Raw genomic sequence first — 26,457 nt, 5'->3', positions numbered from 1 at the left:
GTATATGTGTGTTCTTTAGGCGTTCATGTATACATTGCATGAACAGTTTACAAACGTAAATTGTTAATAATATATGCAACATCGTAAATTACGAGATTGAGAGGAAAAAGAAAGGAGAATTCTTACTTGAATCAGATTTGCTCTAATTGAACCCACAGAGCAAGTGTATTTCACTTACTATGTAATTTGTCATTTTTTCTGAATTGTACACTCATACAAGGTAAGTATATTGCACTTGTCATATTACTGGTTCAACTTTGATAGAATCGGGTCCGGGCTAGAATTTAAAAAAAAAAAATTAAATAAAATGCTTGACAACATATTTATTGGAAGGATTGGGTGTATATATATATGGTAAATTAGAACCTGACACTATTATTGGTCCCATCGATGTACGATTTCTCGTTCACCATTAAAGTAATCTTCACCATGGACAAGACTGAAGCCGTGGGGTTCTATTATATAGTAAAATACAGTATTCCATGTAGGATTGGGCTGACCAGTTGGAAAAACAGTGAACGCTGCATGTTTTTTCCGCCACCAAAAATGACAATAGTAAAGAGTAGTACCCCAAAAATTAGGACGAAACGACCAACCATAAGTATTCCCTCCGGAGATCCGATGAGTTCCAAGACTGTCATCTTTAGACCTACAACGTATCTTTACAATGTTGTCTGGTATACGATTATAAAAACCTACGAAATTTGTATGGAAAATCCAAGCAGCATCACTTACTTGGAAACCATTCAATACTAAAACAAAGAAAAAGCATTTGATCATTGTAGAAGTCATGTTTTGAGGTTCGTAATTTTTCCCTTTAATGACTCTTTGTAGTTCTAAATTTGATTCTCATATATATAGTGTCGTAGAGTCATTTTGGTCGGAATTTTTACGTTCAATGTATTGAGATTATAAGTCTTTATGTGTAACGTATTTATTTAAAACTCTTAATTTATGAAACTAAGCAATTACTCTTAATTTGTGAAACTCAGTGACATTTTCAATGCATATGCAGTTACTAGCTAATTAATGAGTAATAGAGTCTGGTAAGTGATAATTGCATAAATTTATGTGTTAAAATAAGCATATAACAATTAAGTTCTTGATAAGGGGTGGAGATTTGGAGAAATAATATAAACAAAGATCTGTAAATTTTATTTAAAACATGAGAGGATTTGATATAATTTAATTAAATAAAGAGGTGGAATTTGATAAGACTTTTATTTCTTGACATCAAAATTTTGGAATAAATTATCTATTAAGAGTTTAAAATAGATTTACTAATAGTTGTGTTCCAATTAAAGTTCATAATATATTTGAGCTTTATATATTTTTAAGATGACTCAAGTAAGCTCATACGAAATTTGGACCTACTGCATTTTTATTGATCAATCCAATACGAATACATGCTTTTCTTTTATTTGGCTAATTGAAAGTATGTTCAAGTACAATCCGTTGACGGATGGATTCATATTAAAGCATACGACATTCAAGGCTTATAGGAAGTGAGTCCGAGTTGCAAACTGAAGCCTACTCATGCCTATAAAAAGGGACCTTCACCACATACAATACAAGTCACGAGATTACGCACATACAACAAATCAAAATGACTCAAGTCTAAAAGCTCTCCGTCACAACGAAACTCTGGAACCGCGAATGTTCCATGTTTTCTTTGGCATCAAATTTTCAAAACCTTAGTACCAAATATTCAAGGTGAGGCGTAGTTGCTCTACAAATCTGGAGGAAATTACACATCCATATATAGGAATACGCTTCAAGTCCTTGGATCGACATTCGGGACGAATAATTAGGGGATAACATTCACTCTACAAATCAGAGTGAAATTACACATCAATACCAATGAATATGTTTCAAACCCTTAGATCGATGTTCGAGCGAAAACTTACGGTATAACTTTCACTTTAAAAATTTGGAGAAAATTACACATCAACATCCAAGAGTATGTTTCAAACTCTTGCATCGTCATTTGAAGTTTATTACGTTGATATAGATTATGTAAATAACATAAATGTGCACACGATATTTATGATACGGTTCTGTGTTTTGTCGATTGCAAATGAGAAGTTTATGCGGCTAATGAAAGTTTTTACTCATAGTGAAACGTCGTTTTATGATAAAATTGTGAAGCTTATATAAAGTTAGGGTTAAAAATATCATTGTAAAACGAATTATCAATCACATTGCATATCGTATCAATTAGTATCGTATGTGTAAAAGAAGCTATGTGCATGTCCCAATCTCTCAATGATCCTGCCATATGCCTCGAATCAACTGTTAATGAATTTTCTGCCGAATGAGGCGTATCCTTGTATGACTTCAAAATGGATAATAATTCGTACAATAATTTCATAATTATTAGTCAATCTTAGTCATGTACCAAACAAATTCCACCTCATATATTACACCGTACGTGTCCCTCCACGAGCGTTTTATCTGCGTCACAACTCACAACTGTACGCACATAACCGCAGGGAAAACAAAAACTTACCACCTTCGTTTCGACCAAACTCGTGTTTATTGCTTATTCAGCGACTCTGCGTCAATTCACATAACGACTTCCCTTTCAAGTGTAAGAATTTTTTTAAAAACGTCACGTAACGGAAATTTATAGGCAAAGGATGAGTGCAAAGAGGAAATGGGGGAGATTTAAACCAAATCAAATTTTCAGAAAAAGAAAATAAAAAAAATTGCAGAGAGAATCTCTCCCTCTCTTCCTCTCCGATCAGATCGGAACTTTCTCTCCCATTTTTCTTCAATACGGATAAAGAAATATTTCCGTCAAGTTTCTAATCGAATTTTTCTGGTTGCAATCCGAAGCATTTGAAAATATTGCATTACCTATTCTTTTGTTTGATTTGTTGTAAGTATACAGATACGGAGTTTGTATTTGTTTCTGGGCGAGATTGAAGCTGTGATCTGGTTATTTACGGAGGATTATTGGGGATTTTGCGGTGGGAATTTAATGTAACGGTGAGAATTTTGGTGTAAGAAATTTTTGGATGGCGTCGGCGCAGGTCTTACGGAAGCAAGAGCATTTGGAAGCTGGAAAGAAGAAGGTAGTTAGTTTTCTTCTGCTTTCAATTTCATTTTCCGATGGGGTTTTGCTTTAAATTCTACTGAATTTTGTTTAGTGTATAGACCGGCATTGATTGCGATTGTTTTGCTTGTTTGGGTGTTTTTGTTCGTGATTTTATTCGGTTTTGCGTGTGTAAGGAAGAGACACTTGGAGACAGCACCTGTTGGATGTAAAATATGATGTTGTATCTCTGTCAGTCTTTATTGACAACTTAGTCCCAATTGTGTAGTTGGCGGATTCTTGGGATGCTTTGTTGCATCATCTAGTGTGAACATACAGTGAATGTTAAAGTTCAGAGAAAAGTGTCAGCTGTTGTGTTATATAATCACCATTAGCTGTGTTGCAACATGGCATGTCTAGTTGTGGTAGTTCTCTTTGTATGTTAATTTTCTGTTGATCATCTTTTATTTTCTTCAGAGTAAAATGAGTAGTTTCCAAATGTTTATTATTTTGTGGTGCTGTCATTAGTAATATTATTTTGTTAATTTTACGAGTGCTACTGTTATATGAAAAATTGAATTTGCAGCTAGAGGAGTTTCGCCGAAAGAAAGCGGCTGAGAGAGCTAAAAAAACCACTTCTACAAGTCAAGTTCATGCCTCTGATAGCGTTATACATCAGAAGCAACCATCAGAAACTGAACATGTACGCCCTACAGATGCTAATGGAGTAGGTACTTCTGATGCACTTGCTGAAGGTCGCTTGGAACCATCAGGTGGTGCACCCAAGGAATCTGATATTTCAATTAAAAGTGATAGTAGTTCTTCTGCGGATAGGAATGTTACACCTTCTCCTCCGTCAAGACACAATGATATCAATTCATCTGTTCTAGAGCACTCACACTTAAATAATGAAGATTACAAGGATGCTGCTTCTGTTGGTTCAGATGGTTTTAGAACTGCTAAAGATATATTCCAGATCAGAAAGGATGATTATGGGTCATCATCTCAGGTTTCATCTGGGGTTGGAAACGATCACTTTTTGACTCATCAAGCACCATCTAATCAGGAAAACCACGCTTCCAATCACTCAAAATACCATGACTTAGATAATTACCCATCAAACAACATTGATGGCCCTGAGAAGGATCTTTCACATGGTAATTTTGGCACATCTGCTATTTCTACTGATGTTTTGACCAAGAGTTCTGTCAGCGCTCTCCTGGTAGACAAATTGGGTAATAGCGGACATGAGGATAAAAGCCTAATGTCATCACCTTACAAAGGTAAAATTATGATGTTTATACCAGAAATTTTCAGTCTTTTGTGTTTTCTTTCATGTTCTCTCGCTCACACCCTTTCAGAAATTTCTAATTCTTTATGTTGTTTGGTGCTTATGTATATATTTTGGTCCCTGCCTTTTGGGTGGTAGACTCTCTGCGTTCTACCTCAATCGTAACCAACTCTGCATTTGGACATAAACAAAAATTCTCTGCGTTTTCTGATATGGGTGAAAAGAAACTAAGTGGTTCTGTTGATCATATTGGGAGTGTGAACCAGTCATCTCCCTGGACCTCTGACAATAGATATTCTGATTACAATAATGACGCCCGAAGCTCATTGAGTCATGCACCATCATCTCCACCTGCAGCCGGGAGGAGAAACCGTCCATCTTTTCTTGATTCCATCCAGATCATGAAAGGCCCTTTGTCATCCCGTCCCCTATTTGGGGCAGAAAAAGCTGATTCGTCAAAGCCTAAGGTTTTTCCAGTGGATGGTTTGGAATCATCAGATTCTCAGAGATATGCTAATTCTTCGGTTGCAGCTGGTGATGGTGTTGGTCTTTTCAATCATGTCAGTGAAAACAAATACGATTTTTTTCCATCTAAGCAGAATGACGACTTTGCTGCTTTGGAACAGGTTTCTTTACTGCATATTTTCCTTTTATGACATTTTTCATTATATCCTTGTTACTATTTTCTTCTGCAGTTCTGCCCCTCACATATTCTGTTGTAGCCTAATTATATATGCACTGTTTACCTATAGTGGGTGTGGGTTAGTAATATATACATCTGTATATATTTTCCTGCTGTGACTGTAAACTGTTTTTGAGGTTAGAAAAGTTACTCTTCTGCCCAGGGGACTTTATTCCAAGCATAATTTATTTTCTGCTAGTGTATGCTCTAAACATAATCTGAATGTGCCCTTACATTTTTCTTGGTTACTGTGAAAGTCGAATAATTTGGTTGTTTGGTACAATAGAATCTTTAGGGCAGTCTATTTTCAGTTTTTACGTGAAACCACATAAATACATCATTTTGATGCGAAGTTTATGGGATTCTTGGTGGCTGCTTTTTCTTGTCCATGAGATTGGTTGTGGTGAACCACTGTTGTATTCAAAAGACAGATTGCTTACTAGGTGGTTTGTTATGACTATATGTAGTGGGATATCAGAAGTCCTACATTTTGACAATTCTCTGAGACGCATGACTCTGCCGTAATATTTTAGAATTCAAAGGATCCTGGCAGATGAATGTTGGTGTAAAAAGAAACCTGAACTGTATTTTACTCAAAAACCGAAGGGAGCTATCCCAGGCCAGGAACTTAACTTTACCAGCTTTCAGGGCAGGAAAGACACTAAGTAAAGCTAGGGCAAAGGTCACCTGAATTGTCCTTGAACCAGTTGAAGGCTTACCACGTTAGGCAGATATTGTACATTGATCTTTTGGTGAATGCTCATGAAGTTCCAACATACTTTGTTGCTTATATAATTCTTTAGAGTATATTAAACTTGCAATTTCTAATTTTCTAAATTATGTCACATCATTACTAGAAATGTTCATGTGCAGAATGCCAAATTAGCACTCCGGCATTTAAGATGAATGGTTTATGTGGAAATTTAATCATCAGTACTGCTGAGTCAGAGCATATCTTGCATTTTGTGGCAACCATTGGCAGTTTCATGTTAGTTATCTGTCCTATATCAGATAGTCTGCATGGTTTCAGACACGCTGTTCGATTCCCCACATGTGATCTTTGCCTGTGCATAAGAGTTTTTTTTTTTTTTTGGAATTGTGTCCATGTATTTTGTCATAGCATGATCTGTCTTGGAATATACTTCACAAAAAATTGAGATTAGAAAGCTCATCATTGGCTACATGGAATATAGCATTCACATTCATGACTTTGGAGAATTCCAGGATAGAGTACCAGTCTTGATGTAATATGCTTGCCACTTTTATGTTGGATGATAACTTCTTTTCAAATTTATTCCATGTATTTCTTTTGCAGAGAGTTTATCCTTTTCAAATAATAAAACAAATACTTGTAATGTCAGTTTTCTCCATCTCTTGTGCAAGCTAATCTTATTGTACCACTGTATATTGTACTAAGTGGCGCACTGTTTCAATACATGGACATGATGGGTTTCTATTTTACATGGACTCAGTGTGAATTTTGGTTGTCAATTGAGCTCTACGGGTTAAAATATTACATGGTTCCAGGAAATCAACTCTAAAGCATTGTCACTGGAAATAATTATACTTTTTTGATGTTAAAAAAATAATCAACTTTTTTTCTTTTCTCTGCAGCATATTGAAGATTTAACGCAAGAGAAATTCTCGATGCAGCGTGCTCTTGAAGCTTCACGGGCTTTAGCCGAGTCTTTGGCTTCTGAAAATTCGGCTTTGACAGAGAGCTTTAATCAACAGGTTTGGTCTTGCCATGCTAGGATCAATTACCTAACTAGGCTTATTTGCATGCATAACTGGTATTGATGTGATTGCATCCGGTTATGCCCATACACTATACCTGCTTCTTTGTTGTTCAAGTAAAGCTATTACTGTTCTTTCTTATGTTATATTGTTTTAATTTTTTCCAGGTACTACTTTCTGTTAGGGCCAAATTCCTTTTTGTTGCTTAACTGTGCACTCTCTGCAGTTGTCAGAGTTGTATTAACCTCATATCAAGTTGAAGTAGTTGAGAATTTTTCACTGGATTGTTATTAAGATTGTATCAGATTATCAGTCTGGATGCATCTTTTTGCCAGAAAAGTATAATAACTGTTAGATGATTTCCCATTTCTATACTTTCTTAGTTCCTCCTGAAAACCAATTTTTTTATTGGTGGTTGTTTTTGCTAGGTGGACATTTAAATTGGGATTAATCGACTTAATTATCAAGAATTAGGATGTTTGCTTCATAATGCGGGTGTACTTAGATCTAAATTCATGCACTTCACTTATTAAAATAAGCATTCATTCATGCATATGGAGGATCTTCTGTGGCAATACCTGTAATGTACTGATAATTTTGTTCTGATGACTACTGATGGAAACTGTCATTTCAGAAGTCTATTATTTAGTATCTGCTGTGCTGTTGACATATGCTATCCATTCCATTGGTTTTAGTGGACCAATTCTTTTATGAATCTGATTAGTTTCTCAAAGAATACTAAGATTCAGTGCCTAATATCGTTGTTTGGGCTAGTATGGCTGCTCTGAATTTGTGGGAAATAAATTTTTTTACAGTTTGGATGACAGATATTACTGTGGTATTGAAGCCTATCGAAAACATTGTTGAAGCAATTGCTTGTGCATTTGTATTCTTTTGTCTTCATTTCCTTTTCTTGTTTATCAATTTTTGATATTATGCACGCACTTTCTTTCACTGATGGCACAATGGTTCGTCTTGATAGCTTTCTCTCCTTTTCAGGGAAGTGTTGTCAACCAGCTGAAATTTGACCTGGAAAAGTTACAGGAAGAAATCAAAGCTCAACTGGTTAGTGTAGATCAATTACTGTCTATTACTAGGATAAAATTGTGTTTAGATTGGGTTTTCTTTATCACTTATGTGGTTCTTTTGCTGTGATAGTGTGATATTTCATTATCTTACCACCTGCATAATGTAACCGGATTTTCTCATGACTTCACGTCTTCATCATTTGCCTTCCACTGTGCTGAATTTGTTTTGACTTTTTGCTCACAGTAACTGAGTAACATAGTCCTCAGTCCATTTGTATCTTTCAGATTTTTCCATCTTAGAGTGTTACTATAGGGGCGCATTTAGATTAGCTTCCTTCTCAAATTTTATCAGCTTCTTCTCTCATTTGACATTCTTGAGATCTATACAACCATATTTCACCCATACATGTTCAAATATCTGTAGGTAGAACTTGAAGCTGTAAAAAGAGAATATGCTAATGCACAGATGGAATGTAACGCAGCTGATGAACGAGCAAAATTATTGGCTTCTGAAGTTATTGAGCTGGAAGAGAAGGTAAACTTTCTCAAGTGTTATGTATATTTGTATTTTTGAAGGTCAGTCAATTGCACAAGAGAAGAATGCACATGCACAATAAGTTCATCTGCATGTGACCCTTCTAATTGTGTTTAATCTTATATTCCACAATGCAGATACACAAGTGTATGCAATTGCAACTGAGTGTATATTAATGGAATATTTTATGCATTTGATGTAGAATAGAAGATGGAACCCCACACTGTAATAGGGGATTGAACTGCATTCTGATGAAAATATGCAGGACAAGACTATTAAGAATCTAATGTCTGTTTATTCACTATGATCTTGTGGAGTGTAAGGAAGAGGCCAGGGTGGGGGTGGATTTTGTTTTTTGCATCTACACTTGTTTGTTGTTATCGACTGTTATAAACCCACTTAAAGTTATAGTGTTTCTGAGGATATCTATTGTTGAATGGTAGAGCTGGAGCTGGATTTTGTATTCTTTTCTTTGTTCTCGGGGAAAATTCTGTTATGTTGCTTTCTGAATATTGACAAAGGACGCATAGAATGTGATTAGTTTCTGATGGTTTTGTGAAACCTAGAGGGCTGTTTGCTATTATATGAGCGTGCACACTATCTTTATAATTTTTCCATGCCCCTTTTTGAGTACCGAACCATTGGAAGCTGTTAATGCATAGTAGCATAATTAGTTATGGAGATGAAGTCTATGCAATCATCTTGATGCGCATTTGGTGTGCGAATCTTTTGAATGGTATTGTTGCTGGTTATCTGTGGTAAATGCTGATGGCTGCAATTTGAAGATGCATTTGAGGCCTACACCATGTAGGGGATAGTAAATGTTGCTTAACCTGTAACTTAGCTGAAATAGCTGTTCTTCTACCTTCTCTTCGGATCTCTCTCTATTTGACTATCAATAACTTTTTTTCCTACTAGTCATATTTTCTTTTCCTTCACTCTTATCCTGTTGATAGTTCATTGTACCTTTTCTTCAAAAACTGTGCCATACCCTTGTTCTCTTTATTTATCTGTTTCATGGTCGTACTTGTGAATGCATGTAGGCATTGCGGTTGAGGTCAAATGAGCTAAAATTGGAAAGGCAGTTGGAGAACACCCAAGCTGAAATTTCTTCCTATAGGTATAGTCAGTTCTCTAGGTTTAATTTCTTCTTTGAATCTCATTTCAGTTTCCCGTAACTTCTCATTTGGGTTTGTTCTTTCTATTGTTGTTCTTTTTCCTTTACTCTTTCCTTTTCTTTCTTGTTTTTTCCTCTTTCCAATTGCATTCTTTTCTTCCGCACCATTTGGTAGATAAGACCTTATGGTATAAGAAGGCTGGAAATGCTGGTGCATGAACACTTTTTCTCGTTTGGTTTCCATATGATAAGACTCTTTGTTGTTGTTAATTGAATTCCACAGGAAGAAAATGGCAAGCCTTGAGAAAGATCGTCAAGATCTGCAGTCAACCATTGATGCCTTACAAGAAGGTAGATTGTCTATTGTGTTTTGTTGAGTTTGCTTTATTTAGCGGAGTGTGTATATGAATTTGAAATGAAGAGAAAGACTTGACGAAAATAGGTATATTCCAAGAATTTTCTGCATTCTATTAGGATTTGAACTTTCTACTGTGCTTTCCCCATTGTCCCTAATCTCCTATTATCTCTGTAATGGTTTCATTTTAGTTTTTGAATTAATGGTTAATTTTCTTCCTCTTGTGCAGAGAAGAAGCTATTACAGTCCAAATTACGGAAAGCTTCTTCAAGTGGGAATTCCATTGACTTAAGCAAGACTTCACGTGCAAAAAATGATGTGTCGACTTCCACTGAGGATCTTGGTACAAAATTTGGACATTTGTCTTCGGGCTTTACTATGATTTCCCTCATTCATTTGGACTCATACCTGAGACGACCAAACACCATAGTGGGCATGAAAACTTGCTTATGTCTTTCTCCTAGGAAGATCTGTGATGATGCAATACCATTTGCATGAGATTAGAGAATACATTTCCATATTACAGATAATTTGTTTGGTCCTACTTAAAACCACAAGCCCACAGCTTTCCTCTAGTTGCTTTTTGAGCAGCTACTGGTTGTAGTCAGCCACTTTTCCGTATAATAATGTTTTATTCTGGCGAGAGGAGGGATGGGGCTGGTTCCGGGTTGGTAAAATTTGAAGCCAACTTGCATTAGAGAATCCTTTTCCTGATTAACATGTTTTTGCCTTGACATTACCCTATTTTTTGTCTTCTATCATGTTACTATGGTTCTGTTTTATGTTACATGGCGAATACCTGATTCATGGATATCAATACAATCACAGAATCTGGAAACTCAGAAAATCTTCGTACTGCTTTGCCTGGGGATGATGCCTCTAGTTCTCAGGTTTCACATGAAAATATACATCTCAGTCTTGAAGGTCTACCAATGGCTTTTCCTTCCGACCAGATAAGAATTATTGAAAATATTAACACATTAATTGCTGAGGTAAATTCTGTTCCTTTGGGTTCTCACTACTTGTTTTTGCTTCATCTAGTCGTATCCCTGTTCTCTTTTCATTAATATGCTGACATAATTACTGCATTTACATATTCAAGAACCTGCAACAATTGTTGTGTTCTTTGATTGCAGTTGGCATTAGAGAAAGACCAGTTGACGCGGGCCTTGTCAGCAGAATCATCCCAAAGCTCCCAGCTTTTGGTAATTTGGGTTTAATATGGTTTTTGCCTTTTTGCGAGTGTCTTTATGCTGTAGCTACCACACTATTATAGAAGTTCTATGTTGTTGAACTAAATCTTTGAGGATATTCTGTAGTGTGCCTCTAAATTAGCTTGGTTGAACCCGCATAAAATTTACAATTTTGCTGATTGCATACATACTGTTAAAATGTAGAATTTGCAGAATGTTGGATTTAAGATTAAGATCCAATTTTTTAACAATTTTTATTTCGCGCTGTTTTCTGCCAGATTGTAATAGGGTGTGAGCAAACAACATGAAGGATTTAGTATATTACCTACCAATCAGGTGTTCTCTTTTTGTCTGTAATAATGTCGCAGGAATATCATAATAGCATTTTGAGGGAAGAAGAATTAGAAAAGAAAGAGAACTTTAATTCTCTCATGATCTCATTTTCCTTTCTCCATTCTGATTCCAGTTGAATTGAGAATTTTTGTTGTATTAATATGTTTTGGTTCAGGAATTGTGGGGGAAATTTTATGCCTCTTGATTGACATGCTAAAATTGCATAATATGATTTATGCAAAACAGTAGCAGTATTGAACTCATTAAGATTCTTAATTAAGATGGTGGTTTGTGTAGACCTTATTTTTTGTAATGTATCTTGAGCTCTAGTTCTTGTATCCATTCCTTTTCCTTTGTCCTTACATATTCTGGTTATAGGAGCTGAACAAGGAATTGACTCGAAAGCTTGAAGCTCAAACACAGAGATTGGAGCTTTTGACAGCTCAAAGCATGGTGAATGATAATACCCAACCAAGACAACTGGATCCTCGGGCTGTGCATGAAGACACGACTTATGCTGATGAAGGAGATGAGGTAATGTATCGGTTCCAGTAGGTTTGATTATTTTTAGACATACTTGAAACATGCAAACTTGGTTATGTGATGAAATATGCTGACTTTGTTGTGTGTGGTGAATGCTTCTCTAAGATTTAGTATGGAACTGGATTTGTGGTAGTCATATTTATAGGTAATCGGTGTTATTTATGTATATGTACCTGCACATTATGTAACTATTATTATTGAAAATAGATTGATACTTTGCTAATGTAATGAAAATACTTATCCTCTGAACCTCTAATTTTTTGGAGTAAAATGGTGTAATTTGGGCTGTTCTTTGCATGGAAAAAGAAAAATGTAAAAGATAATTTGTGGAAGTTTTTGGTTTTTGTATGCTGTGGTCCTCCTCATTTGTCTTCTTCCCCTTCTAATTAATAGATTATGAACATTGTTTGATACAATATATGCTGATGGAAGAATTGGTCCATAGTTATATGTCCTATCGCCCATTTGGATTCCATTTTATGTTCACCTAATTTGTGATGATCCATATCCATGGAACTTGTTTCTCAAGGGTACTCTATGACTGACTGGATCTTATTTATGTTCTTATATTTGAAATGTCTGATATTAATCGCTATTTTTAAGTGATTGAGATTGTTCACGATAAGTAAAGCATTCCCCATTAACCTTTACATTTATTCCCTGCTGACCAGGTAGTCGAAAGGGTGTTAGGCTGGATCATGAAGCTCTTCCCTGGAGGGCCATCAAGGCGTCGACCTAGCAAGCATCTTTGATGTTATAATATCCATTTCTTGAAAAAAGCTTTTGTGCAGATCATGGTTCTTCCTGCCCTTTTTGGTGGATAGATAGAGCTGGAGTTTGTATTCTATGAGTGAGAGTACGTTCATTCTTTCCTAGAAGAGGAAAAAATGCCCATTCTTTCCTAGAAGAGGAAAAAACTTGTTCTTGGGAGAGGGCTTCATTGAAGGTGCCAGAATTCGATTTCTTTGCAAATTCTGCAATCAAGTTAGTCCTGCATTTTCAATATATTTTGAGGTCATTTGATTGTTTCTTGGGACTTTGTCTACATATCAGTAAGCAGAATAACTTCTTGTAATTAAAGGGAGAACTTTGGCAATGAGAGATGACAAATTTAGTGGAGAAACAAGGGCAATTTGTATTTGTTAGATAGTCTGAAGTGGGAGAATCTGTGTATTCATTGTTTTTTTGGGATTTTGTTTCTAGATTTCCTTTTGTATACTCAAGCGTGGCACTTGAATGAATATTGGAAAAGATTATTCATTTATACTGCCAGTATTCAGGATTTTGGTCTTTTTAAGTTGATACTTGTTGTGAAATGCGAAGTGCATTTCATGTATTAGATTGAAAATGATATTCGTTCCAGCCGTTTGGCTAGGATTACACAGATTGTTCTGTCATCTCTAAAGGTAAATTGCACTAAATCAAAATTATACAACAAGCAAGGTGCAAGGTATTAGACTACATTGGCCATACAGTCGTCATTGGCAACTTGCGGTTCAGTGGGTAGTACAGAAATGGAGGGGGGCCTCACCTGCTGAATGCAACCTATAGAGCAGCAATACTTGTGTACCATATTTGACGGCACTCAAAGACAGGCTGCTGTGGTATCACAACTGATTGTGGAACATAGTAGAGAGAGTCATATTTCCACTTCTGTATTATGTAGGATTTGGACTATAGCTTGGACATGATGAGTTATACATGGTATTATATTCCAACTTGTATGATTTAAGCAATTACCCACCTGCCCGTCCGCCCCTTAAGGATATACTCGAGTCTCGATATACTGGAACATGTCATGGTACCACGGTCTCCCATCAGGGCTCCTCTTCCATATGTAAGCAATAAGCTGGGGTATCTCTTGCAAGTGTAAGCTGAAGCTCCTTACCAATAAGGTGACTGAGGGGAAAAATGTGATGTAGCTTGTGAGTTGTATTGCTGTGCCTTGCCTTTCCTCCTCCTTTCAACTTCTGCACATCTGCTGTATCCATAGGAAAACCATGCTGTAAACTACGTAAACTTGCAATTAAGCCTCAAGGGAAGGAAGCAATTTTTTTGATGCAATTAGCTTGATTTTTTGGACATAATTTTACTTGATTCTTTTGGATGCAAATAACACAACTCAAAGGCATATATAAGTGTTAGGGGATAAAATCGTCCAAAAAATTCCAACGAATATTTTCAATAGTCATAAAGACTACATCAACTTTAGTCGTAATGATTTTACTGATGGCGATAAGTTGAATTTCTCCATTTTAATACGTATTAAACATTGAGGGTGTTTGCAACACTATTTTACTAATGACTAAACTAACAATTTAGTAATAGAGTTAAGTTAAATTGTGCTTTTTTAATAGTCTTAAACATTAGAGGTATTTGCAATATTGGGTATACTTTCAAATTAATCATATTTTTATTTTGGGAGTGATAACCTTCTCGTGAAACATGCCCCAAAAGAAAAATGAAAAAGAAAAAGATAAGAACACAGAACATGGGGAAAAAAAATGGTTTAAGGAAGAGATGCTGGAGTTCAAAGCGCAATAACGACGTCGTAGGAGATATGGGTGTTGGTTTATAGCAACTCCCCAGCTTCTGTGGCGCACAATTACTAATCAATTCAAGACTCTCTTTTTTTCTTCTTTCCACCAGTTGCTTAGTTGCCATGGCTATGGCCTCTGGAATTCTTTCTTCTATTCCCTTCTCTCTCTCTATTCTCTCCTCATCTTCTACAGGTAATCTCTCGTTTACTTCCACGTTTTTCTTCCTTATCTTTGTTGGGTTTGAGTTGTTTTAGATAATCAGCTTCATATTGGAATGTGCAGAAGGTACGAGCTCAAAGTCTGTGAAGCTAAGAGATGACTGGAGGCAAAAGTCCAGACCCGTTCCTCCTGGTGGGATCTACCCAGCCAAGGACCACTGCAGGTAAGAATATATACCGCTTCTTCTTGGCAGCTCATTTTCTTGAAGTTGTGTTAGCGTGATTCCAACTTTTCTGAGTGCATTTCCGACTGATACATCACGCGTGGTGGGACCCATTTCTGTACGTGCATGGTGGGCCGGTTTGGTTTTGTGCACTAGTGCAATCATTAATCTATTATATTTGTCTTGGTGCTTGAGAAATTCTTAATTTGTGTGTGGGCAAGTTGTCTGACGATGGTTGCTATTGTTTTTTGTTTGAGCAGCCGCTGCGGGTTGTGTGATACATACTACATTGCCCATGTCAAGAATGCTTGCGCTTTCCTGGGAGATGGCATGTCTAGAGTTGAAGTTAGCTTGTTTCTTTCTTTTGTTTTTATGTTCATTTCGTTGTATATCTTGGGGGCCTTCTATCTATTTTTAGTTTATACTGGAACATGGTATAATTAGAGCTTCTTTTTTCTTTTCTTGGTTAGGTGAATTGCATACAAATCATTCTTTTTTCAATTTATTGGTCATCTCTTCGTTTTTTTTTTTTTTTGTTTTTTTTTTGGTGAAGCGGGGTATGAGGATGCTGGACTGGCGAGGCTAATATTCAAATTGATCTGATTCTGTGAATGTGAATCTTTGTTTAGATGCAATAAAGTTGTTATCTAGTGTGTCAATACAGATGGAGTATATTGTGATCTGAAACAATGCCATTTTTAATGTGGTTATCTTTTCAAAATGTGTTGTAAGCAATCTTCTTTACCATCTTAGGTTCTTGAACCAGTCGTTCACGGTCGAGGCAGGAAAATTGATTCATTGGATGAGACCTATATGGGAGTTTATGAAGAACTACTTTACGCCCGTAAAACCAACCCTGTAGAGGGTAAGGTCCAGAAGCTGATTAGGGCTCCTGTTTTCTTCTTCCACCCCTTATATAGCTAATTTAACATCATTCAGTTATTCTACATGGTCACTTCTATGTACTGTTCTACGGATTATATGCCTCATCTACATTATTTTATGTGAATTTTCAAATTAACTTCACCTTTTTTCTTTTATTTGATGTGCAAGTTACTTGCATACATGAAGTTTCCTTAATGAAATTTAAAAAATGCAAAAGAAAAGTAAGATTTATTCATGGACTCCACGTAAATTGAAGAATAATTAGAAAAATATTTTCTTTCTTTTCCGAAACAATTGATACCAATTGTTCCTAAATGGTTGATCTTTCTTATATTACACTAATTAAGAAACTGGGTTCTAAGATGCATCCTCCACTTCTGTATAATTGTAATGAAGATGAAAGGAATATCATTTTAACATTGAAAAAGTAAATAACTAAAGAAGTGATTGCTTATTTCTTTGGCTATGGTCATGACCAGTAGAATTGGATACTTACATGTTTCTATGTTGCTGATGCTAGCCTCAATCTCCAGCTTCTATAGTTGCCAAGGTGGTAGTTGCAGGTAATCCTTATGGTAAAAGTATTGCTGAGGATTAAGGCTGTTTGGACCTTGATTTTAGTGTAGAGAAGGAAAAACATTATAAAAAAGAACAAAGTTGTTTTATTTCAAGTGACAGACACATTCTCTTCAGGGTTTTCCCATGAATTCCAAGAACCAAATATAGACTAAATTTTCAGTTTCTGTGGATGTTATGGTTATGATATGTGTTCTGTCTTCTAATCACCTCTGTTCTTTATGTAATTATGTACTTTCAACTCTCTTTCATCTTGAGGTTCTCCTACTTTAGCACCTAAGAATATTTTGTCAAATCTATACATGAATTACATTACATCGTTTTTCGGGACTAGATGTTGTGAGGTGTCTATTCCTGTGTATCTCTTATAAGGTCCATGTCCTGCATAACTTTACTTCGATAGGGGCTCAGTGGACGGGTATAGTGACGACAATTGCTATGGAAATGCTTAGAAGTGGCATGGTTGAAGCTGTTGTCTGCGTGCAGAGGTATTTGTCTGTGCATTATTCCTCTTTGTTCCCTTGTGAAGATATTTATCACGATTCAGTAATATATGAATGTTTCTTGTGATTTGTCTTTGCATACATTTTACCCAGTGATCCAGATGATAGATTTACTCCCAGACCTATCCTGGCAAGGTTTGTTCTATTCAGTGGCCAGATTAGTTTGATAGATTTATAATATCTGACATGTGCCTTGGTATAACCAGACAATTCTGTTTAAATTAGGACCCCAGAGGAAGTTCTTGCTGCTAAAGGAGTAAAGCCGACACTGTCTCCTAACCTTAATACTCTAGCGTTAATTGAGGTTCTGTTCTAACTGTTCTTTCTTTTTCCCTCATTTATTAATCATTTTCATATGTTAATTTATGAGTGAATTAGCTGAGGTGAGCATTTCATATTTGCTTGATTTTAATATACGGTCAAATATCCTATGTTCTTTTCCACTGTAGAAATATATTGGATAAAAGAAAACCGTTGAGAACATGTCTTCCATATTGTTCCAAAGATATATGAACAATCTCTTTATAGAGTTTGATTTTTGAACTATTTGACTTTCTAAGTAGTATGTCACTGGTTAATTGTGCTTATTAAATTATGTGAGAAGCTGGTCAAATTTCATCTTTATAATCTTGGTTGCTGGCTTAGTTGATTTAGCACATACCCTGATTTGGGCTGGCATTAATGTCCATGACCTTAACTTTAAAGGTTAGTGTTGGTCGAAGAAATAGGCAAAGCTGGGGAAAGGATTATATGACCACACATTGTTTACTTTACTAAATGGAAGATGTAAAATATTCTTACATCAGTATTGGCAGAGCACTCAGATTCTTAAACTTAACTATGAGTGTTAAAGGTTAAGGTTGATGGGTACGAACATGAAAGTTTTGTGAGATCTGCTTATGAGTGCCTGATCTCACTGGCTTGGTGTGGCTTGGTCCTGCATTCTGATGTCATTGACAGGCAACTAAAAGTGAATATCAGTAAGATATGTTAGATAAAGCTGTTATTCTTTGTCATAATGTTATAAACGAAGCTTTATTTAATGATATGGAGAGTATAAATGCTATTATATTGGAAAATCCACAAATTTATTTTACTGAAACTCTGTCATAATTTGAAGGTCAATTTAACTGAGTTCAGTCAAAAAATCAAATTATAAATATCCTTGAAAAGAGTATGACTGTGAGGTTGCTTATTGGACATTCATTGTTGGTGCAATCTGTTTAGCTCTTAAATTGAATTTTATTGTGCAGTATCATCATGAGCACGGGTTTAGTGTTTAGTGATGTTCTCTTCATTGCAACCTTCTTAAAGTTAAAAATTATATGTACAATGGAAATTATATGCGCAACGCAATAAACAGACAGTTTCCATTCTCAGGCTGCTGGAGTGAAGCGTCTTCTTTTCTGTGGTGTTGGCTGCCAAGTGCAAGGTATCTTCATCTTATAACCTTGCATATACTTCTTTCATTTAATCACTATATCATGACTTACTACTATTTTAATGCAGAAATAATTTCTTGAAAAGTGCAGCACTAAGATCAGTCGAGCACCATCTGAATCTGGAAAAGCTTTATGTTCTTGGAACTAATTGTGGTAACTATATGTTTTTCATCGCGTTTGAGCTTGTTATGAATAGCCGTAGAATTTTTAGTACCTTTGTCAAATATGTTATTCTAATTGAAGACATAGACTTGGAACTATATTAAGTTCATATAGGTATATGTTTGCCAAAAAACAATATGTAACATGATACTAACTAAAAGTTCACTTCAGCTTGATCTAGAAAGTTCCAATATTTCTTCCTAAAACCTATATTTTATTATGCTATTATGTGATCCATCTAAGCTTGAACGTAAAACAAGTGTTGCTTTAAGATCATATTGCTGCTTGACTTAATGCATGTAGTTCCAAGTTACACGTATGGAAATAATATAGTTTCAAGTGTTCTTATTGTTCTTGTTTTGTGGCTGACTGGCGGACTAATTGATCACATATAATTCTGTTCTTTTTTGTGATTGCTGAAGTTGCCTATACTAATATACTGTAATTTGTAAAATCTAATGACTTCTCAACAGTGGATAATGGAACAAGGGAAGGCTTAGATAAGTTTCTAAAGGCTGCTAGTACCGATCCGGAAACCGTTCTTCATTATGAATTTATGCAAGATTACAAGGTTTGGCTCCTTCAGTTTGTCTCTTATGTGCTTAGGAATAAGATTAGTAAGGATCCAGTTGGAGTACTTTGGTTCCAATTGGTTTATACACCAATGCCTAATTATACCTACGGAAAATTGCACTTTTCATCACAATAAAGGGTGTTGTGTTTTGGTCCCACCATTCACGGGCTTAGCGCATTTGGTCCATAGGCTAAAATTTGTAGTATTTGGGACAAAAAATGCTACAATTTGTTATTCTATGGGACCAAACGTGCTACAATTTTTATATTATGGGACAAAAATACAATTTGTTATCTTATGGGACCAAACGGGCTATAATTTTTATGGGACCAAGATGCCACAACTCTTTACACCAAAAGTACAATGCCCTCTATGCTGGACCAAATGTACAATTTTCTCTAATACCTAGTTAGGTGGAAATTACAGACATTTTTTCCTATTCAATAGACCACAAGCTTGATTATAGCTCATTTTCATTAGAAAATATGATGTGTTAGTTTGCATGCAAATTACTCAACTATTTGTATGTGGATTTGTATTTGTGATTGAGCTAGCTGCTGGCCTTTGTGGTTCAGATTTACAGACTCCTAAAACTACTTTCTGATATTTGATTTCTTTGTTTTGTTCTCCAATAGGTTCACTTGAAGCATTTAGATGGTCATATTGAGGAGGTAACTTAGTTTCATCATGCCTCATGGTTACGGATCTTGATAGTTTGCTGCTTAATCCAATGTTGTATTCTTACTAAAGCAGGTTCCCTATTTCTGTCTCCCAGCAAATGAGTTAACTGATGTGATTGCTCCTTCTTGCTACAGGTAACTCCAATTTTCTTTGTATCTTCTATCCCTGTCTATTTTTATCTCTTTGATGGCAAAGTAAATTTCTAGTGAATGTGGTCGAGTAAGATCCATTTTGGAATTTCTCACGAAGAGGTGAACTAGTGTCTCGAGAAACTTGACATATTTTTCTTTCTCTGTAGAGCACTAAATAATGATCAATGAGTGTTGGAAGCAGAACTAGACGGTCCTTCAGGAAATATAGCAACCATTGAAAACTCAATGGGGCCCGAATGAGGGGATTTACTAGAATATTATGTGAAATTAGATGCAATTCTTATCTTGTCAAAATACTATTCAGGATCGAGTAATGCCTCTTTCACAAAGCATCAAGCTTTGGTTACGACCAGCTAATGTCACTTAGCTGGTGGTACAATCTGTTTTTCCTTCCAGCAAAATTCGCCATTGCATGAATTCAGAATGCGTAAATATTAGCCTTAAAACGTAGGGGTGTTTAGAATATTGAGTATCTTCAGAACGTCATGTACATAGTTGACATACTTAAGCCTAGATTAAAACTTCAGCCTGTAGATGTTATGGAATGATACCAATGATTCTTCACTGAAATATCTTATGTACTGTGTTTCCTTCATGCCTGCTCGATGCTGTTACCTAATGTCATTACTATTGGTACCTATAGATTTTTCATTTTACCCGTAATACATGAACTCAATTGTACACATTACGCAATCCCTGACAGTTTCTCTTTTTTCGTTATTTCACTATTCTGGTGAAATATGAAATGTCATTTGGTTCTGCAGCTGTTTCGACTACACAAACGCTTTAGCTGTGAGTACTACGCTGCTTGATTAAAAGTTCCGTTATACTATTGTAGGTCCATATCAATAGTGACAGAGTCTTATTTCCTTTACTAGCTGATTGCTCTCTAAACAATTCCAGGATATGGTAGTAGGGTACATGGGCGTCCCAAAATATGCTGGACTTAGCATGACACAGCATCCGCAATATGTCACTGTTAGGTGATTTATTGTAACTTTTCGATTTTGGCACGCTTTGTTCTTTTCTCTTAGTATGAGCCATTTGTTCCAACTCTACTTTTCAGTGCTGGTTGTTTATATAATTTTGTCGGTGGAAATGGCAGAAATGAACGCGGAAAGGAGATGCTAAACCTGGTGAAAGATCTTCTGGAAATTACCCCCACGATTAGTTCGGTAATAGGCATTTTTCAACATGTAATATATATTCTGGTACCTGTATAGAAACTCCGAATGAGTAGGTTTTTGGTCCAGGGTGACAGGCGTCCATTTGTCATGGAAACTGTAAAGGCAGATGATAAAGCTAAATTAGGTATGTAACTGCATGCTCATCACATCTAGTTGTAAACCACAATGTTATTAACCAATCATGTGCTTATCTGCCTAAAAATTTTGTAGTTTCACATCTTGGAGCAAATTCTGTAAATCTGTATGCATTATTATACACAATGATGCTTTCTTCATTTTAATTGTTATGGTTCACATACTCCTGTAAATGAAAATTAGCTTCATCCCTCTTATATGTGGGATTGTAATTTGAAGATAGCCTTTTAATTCAGAGCAACTTCATAGTATTTCCATGTAAGTGGAGCTCATTTTTTGCTTAGGCAAAGGTCCGTCTCAGACAGCCCCAAAATTCATTGGTGACTTAATAGCGTTCATTTTGAATCTAGTAAGGATCCTTTGCTCTTGGAATAGTTTGAACCTGCTTTAAAATTTTGTTAATCCTTACACTGATTTTCTGTTAAAGATTGGTCCAAAGGGTCTTGAATTCGCTCGTTATTCCTTGGATTACCACACTATCAGAAACTACCTTCATGTAAATCGTGCTTGGGGAAAACAAAGGTAAGTTAAAGAAAATATGGCAAATAGCATAAAGCTCAAGATTACTTTGTGATTTTCCAAACATTTGTTTGCAGAGCTGATAGGCACATACCATCATATGCAAAGAAACTGGTATCGATGTACAACCAAAATGGAGAGATTGATCAGATGCTTTCTGCTAAATGATGAATTTTCGGAGCCAGATCGTGGAATTAGTGTGCCTTTCCATGTATGTCCAACATGTACCTCGATACATTTTTGTTATGTCCTGAGGTTGCTGTTATACTTGCACTTGAAAAGCTACTTATTTCTTTTATAGTATTATAATGTGAAGTTATTTAGTATTAAGAACCCCAAAGTTTGTTTTACTGTAGTGGAAAGTGAAACTTAATCTTTGAAACCGCAATGATTTCTTGAATTTTCTGTTATTTTGTTATGCTTGCTCAGTATAACTATTATGCTTTGTAACTGTTTGAGCTTGTTGTAAGTCGAACCACATTTCTCCATTTTAATAAGAAAATGGGCAGTTGCAATTCCTGATAAATTAAATAATAGAAAAGTGAAGACCGAATCCAAGTGAAGACCAGCAGAGATTTAGTGAAGACAACTTAAATAGCACATTGTTTCCGCGGGCCCTGAGGAACTAGGATATGAGGACAGTGCGAAACACTTTAGTTAAAAGGCAAGGTGCATCAGAGCATGAAGGAATGGGCCTTCTTCATGAGGAACTAGATGATACACAACTAGTGACCGTCCCATGTGTTTTCTTCTATTGGTAATTGCGTAGTTGACAAAACAGGAGAGAATCATGACCAAAGAAAACTGTGATACCGATGGAAAACAAAACTCGTAGAATTTTAGCTCCCGTGTCGTTTTTGGTATGTCGGATAGAACTGCAAAATTCAAGAATCTATGTGGGCATCAAGTTGTTGAAGTTCAGCTGTGTTTTTTATGTTGACTAAAGTTTGAAATCAACTCGTTTATTTCGGTAAGTTTATTTTTTTGTGGTGGTGAAGCAATACTAGATGGGGTATTGGATAGAGGTTTACATGCTGCTTGAATCAACAGCATGGGAACTCATGTGGGTTGTCCATGTATTCCTGCTTTTCATTTCCTGTGTCCTTTCCTATTAACTTCTCCTTGTTTCGCTTGATGCATGTTCAGGTTATTTTATGCATATTACAACAAGACCCTCAGTTTCAGAGAATTTACACTATGCTCCCTACAGTTATGTTTTACATTAGAAATTCCTCTTGAAGATGGGATAACAAGAGGTAAAAATCCGTGACGTAGAACATGACTGCAGGGAATGTCAGTCTACTTTCCGAAAATCAAGAGGTTCGTTTGTAATATGTCTGATCCTTAAAGGATGTCCATGTAATTACATCTCTTTATACCATTTTCAAGTGAAAGAAGTGCAGCATCCATATCCAAGACGGAAAAAGTAGATAGAGATGAAATGATTCTTCACTTGGACCAGATTTTAGGTGATTGTAGAAACTGATATCCCAACAGGAAGGGGGGCCTGAAAGATCATAAGTTTAGATTTTTAATTAATGGGATAAAGATATGTGAACAGATTCTCTCATATAGTTTGCTGTTAGGAAGTTAGACAAAGAAGAATAAATGTCTCTCCATCCATTTTGGGCAGGTAGCTGTGAGATTTAGAAATGGAGAATGAATGTTAGTATGTTTTTTGACTTGGGAAGTAGAGATTTTTGTGGATGTAAGGACTTTGAGAGGTTTTCTTGGAGTAAAAGTGTCCCATTCATTAATACTTGTCCTTTGGTACTTAAGATGCTCTACGCCTGTTTGTGAAAATGACTTGCTCTATTATGTCATATTGTGCTTTGTATTATTGGTCAGAAACTAGTAATCAAAAGACTATTATCAACCCTATATGTCTTCCAAACTCTTGGATGAATGAGTTTTGGTAATTTTGGACATATGGCAAAAACCTTTTTTTTTTTGTTAAAGATAACGGTGACGACGCCCATGTAACCGTGTTTTACCTTACAAACTTCCTTCTGGCTGTTCGGTCTTAGGGGGAATTCATTATATAAACTACGATCCTAGGGGGTCTAGTGTAATTTTTTAAAATTGAAGGTTTTTTTGTATTGTTCTCTATCGTAATTTATATGACTTACCGGACTGAAAATGACTGGATCCGGAGGCAAAACATTGTGAAAGATGCAGAAGTTTTGACTCGAAAAAAAGAAATATTTCTGGTTACTGTGGGCTCTATCCATGTGCTAGGCAACATGCAGTCTGTAGAGGAGGTTTTACATGTACTAGTTCCTAAAAAAAGGAAGGGGCAGTGAAGAGTCTTGATCACATTGAATAGAATTATGGATAGAGGGTCCACCATATTTAATGGGTCCCCAGATGGACCAATTCTTTTCTGGAGATAGATCCCATCAATTTCTTTGTAATTAAACACAGAGAGTGCTGGACCAGAAAACGCAGAGAATGAGAGGGAGAGGGACAGAAACATTTCATCGAACACCTTTGGAACTATCATCAACTTTTGTACAAATCCCTTTAAAAGAAACGAGAGAAAAGCCTCATCTTCCTTTTGTACAAAAATGCCCAAAAACAAAAGGTTTCTGGGACTTGTTTTTTTTTTTTTTTTCTTGAAGAGGGCTGCCTTCAGTTTTATGTTACACCCTGTCTTTTTTCTCTATCCAAACTCATTTGATCTGTCAATGTGCAAGTGAAAACTACAAGAAAAGCAGAAAAGGGGGGAAAAAAGAGTTAAGTAAGAAGAGAAAAACTTTGCTAAAACATTGTGATCAAAGTTCGAATTTGGTGAACTATGGCTTGCATTTTCTGTGACAGGAGACTGCAACGCAGTGGTTTTTCTGCTTCGTTTCTTGATTCCAGATCTTGCAGATATCTTGTGCAACTCTGACGGCGTCCAGAGATGCACCGGATAGCCCTCTTCTTGTGAAACCAACGGCGTAAAGTCCGGCTTTGCCTTTCCATCCATTTGGAAATGGAGATCTTGGAAAACCATCGCTTGAAAAGAATTCACTTTCCTGTACAACACAGTAATTAATACAAGGTCAGAAAGTTATTACCAAATTTATCTGTCTCTGCAGACATTAACTAACAAAATCCTAAAAAACCAGATTTCAAGAACTTGACTAGGTGACTAGATTCAGAACAGAGAATCTATAGTGAACCCAACTTCCATAACTGTCACATGAATCCAGATACAGATAAAACTAATCTATACATACACAGATACATACATATTTAAATTACTCATAGTCTCTTCTCCCCTCCCCTCCCCACCTACACATTCCAACAATATCAGCATTCTCACCTTTAACCATGATGGAACATTGCTAGAATATCCAGTTGCCAAGATAACAGAGTCAATTTCATGAACTTCTCCATTAACAAGCTCAACTCCTCCCTGCAGGAACTTCTTGATTCCTGGAACTATTTTGATATCACCGGATCGAATTTTAGACAGTGTCCCTATATCCAAGACGGGGGTTTTCCCCTCTGTGTTCTTGAGCTGTAAAGGCCCCATAGATGGCCTTTTGAGGCCATACTTCTCTAAGTTACCAAGAATCAATCTTGCTGCTCCCAGCAGTATCTTGTCCACAACCCACAGTGGCATCCATTTCATCATCGAAACTGCTAGCTCGAACGTTGATTTTCCCAATATTTCCCTCGGCAATACATGAACCTGCGCAGTTGGTAAACATACAACGTAAGTAATTGGTTAAAGATGTATAAGTATATGCTAATATTTGAAGATAGAAGTGGGAAAAAGAGAAATTACTCACAGAGCTCCGAACCACCATTGATGGAGCTGCATGATGGTGGCAAAGATCAAGAGAAACTTCCATTCCTGAATTCCCACAACCAACGACTAGAACACGTTTCCCCCTGAAATCCTCGCCTGATTTATAATCACAAGCATGCATCACATTCCCGTTGAACTCGTGCAGCCCTTCAAATTCTGGCACCACTTTCTCTGCATTTTCCCCACTAGCCACCACAAGCCACCTACAAATGTACTCTGTGGTTGAATTATTACTACTAACCGTCTTAACACGCCACAAACCACACGTTTCATCGTACTTAGCAGACTGGACTAGTTCATTGAACCTAGGATCAATCTCAAAGTGCTTCGCATAGGATTCAAGGTAGTTGATGAACTGGTGCTTAGATGGATATTCTGGGAAGTTTTCTGGAAAAGGGATGTAAGGAAGTTCACAGAACTGTTTGGGGAGGTGAAGGTTTAGTCGATCATACGTTCGATTTTGCCACAGTGAGGCAATGCAGTTGGCTCTCTCAAGGATCACAAATGGCACACCTTGTTGCTTAAGGCCAGCAGCAACTGCCAAACCAGACGGACCAGCCCCAACAATCACCGGGCCGTTCACCAGTATGCAACGGCCCGTAAAGAAGCCGTCTTGCTCAGGAACCATACTTGGAGGCACACAGAGGTCACAATGATTCATCAAGTTACACAGGTCAAAGAAACAATGTGATGACAAAGGAGAAAACAGAGGAATTAATATATATAACTATATATATATGTATATATATATATATATATATATATATATATATATGAATGTGGATTGTTGCAGAAGAATTTAAGTTCTTGAATGGGACAGAAGAGAGAAAGAGAAGAGTTTGAAGAGAATGTGTGGAGGGGGATTAGAGGAGTGGAGAGGTTTAAATAGGGGAAGCTGGTGATCAAGGGCAGCTTGTAATTAGGAGTTGAAAAGGATGCTTTTTCTGTTTTCTTCAGATCATTAAATCCTCTTTTTAGTTTTATCAGAAATAGAATTATGAAACATTTCATCAGTTAAAACTAACATGTCCAAACTATTCCCTGGAGTTTGACTTTGAATGACCTG

The 26,457-nt window shown here is 36.3% G+C and overlaps 3 protein-coding genes across 4 annotated transcripts; 2 read left to right on the top strand and 1 right to left on the bottom strand.

The window, feature by feature from the left end:
• On the top strand, positions 2,626-13,115 carry LOC105171836. Its single transcript, XM_011093079.2, has 13 exons — positions 2,626-3,077; positions 3,624-4,320; positions 4,467-4,954; positions 6,625-6,744; positions 7,747-7,812; positions 8,200-8,310; positions 9,354-9,430; positions 9,711-9,778; positions 10,012-10,125; positions 10,611-10,774; positions 10,919-10,987; positions 11,687-11,842; positions 12,523-13,115. Exons 1-13 carry the CDS (start codon positions 3,021-3,023, stop codon positions 12,601-12,603), a joined length of 2,268 nt encoding a protein of 755 aa, XP_011091381.1. The 5' UTR covers positions 2,626-3,020; the 3' UTR covers positions 12,604-13,115.
• On the top strand, positions 14,366-23,310 carry LOC105171835 (7-hydroxymethyl chlorophyll a reductase, chloroplastic). Of its 2 annotated transcripts, XM_020697497.1 has the most exons (20): positions 14,366-14,583; positions 14,674-14,773; positions 15,034-15,118; positions 15,527-15,638; positions 16,638-16,722; positions 16,831-16,872; positions 16,963-17,041; positions 18,118-18,169; positions 18,270-18,332; positions 18,815-18,912; positions 19,551-19,586; positions 19,669-19,730; positions 20,513-20,540; positions 20,652-20,731; positions 20,854-20,923; positions 21,002-21,059; positions 21,355-21,419; positions 21,498-21,592; positions 21,667-21,800; positions 22,736-23,310. In XM_020697497.1, the coding sequence occupies exons 1-19, from the start codon at positions 14,514-14,516 to the stop codon at positions 21,755-21,757; spliced, it is 1,371 nt and encodes a 456-aa protein (XP_020553156.1). In that variant the 5' UTR covers positions 14,366-14,513; the 3' UTR covers positions 21,758-21,800; positions 22,736-23,310. The 2 variants fall into 2 exon arrangements, with proteins under 2 accessions (XP_020553156.1, XP_011091379.1); XM_011093077.2 differs by lacking the exon at positions 22,736-23,310 and having other exon boundaries at positions 14,367-14,583; positions 21,667-21,989.
• LOC105171834 (probable indole-3-pyruvate monooxygenase YUCCA3) lies at positions 23,985-26,109 on the bottom strand. Its single transcript, XM_011093076.2, has 3 exons — positions 25,372-26,109; positions 24,900-25,271; positions 23,985-24,609 (listed from the first exon to the last, which is right to left on the bottom strand). Exons 1-3 carry the CDS (start codon positions 26,050-26,052, stop codon positions 24,385-24,387), a joined length of 1,278 nt encoding a protein of 425 aa, XP_011091378.2. The 5' UTR covers positions 26,053-26,109; the 3' UTR covers positions 23,985-24,384.

Source organism: Sesamum indicum, linkage group LG10, assembly GCF_000512975.1.
Source record: "Sesamum indicum cultivar Zhongzhi No. 13 linkage group LG10, S_indicum_v1.0, whole genome shotgun sequence".
NCBI lineage: Eukaryota > Viridiplantae > Streptophyta > Magnoliopsida > Lamiales > Pedaliaceae > Sesamum > Sesamum indicum.
Note: the sequence above shows the minus strand (reverse complement) of the source record. Positions and strands in the feature narration are given on the sequence as shown.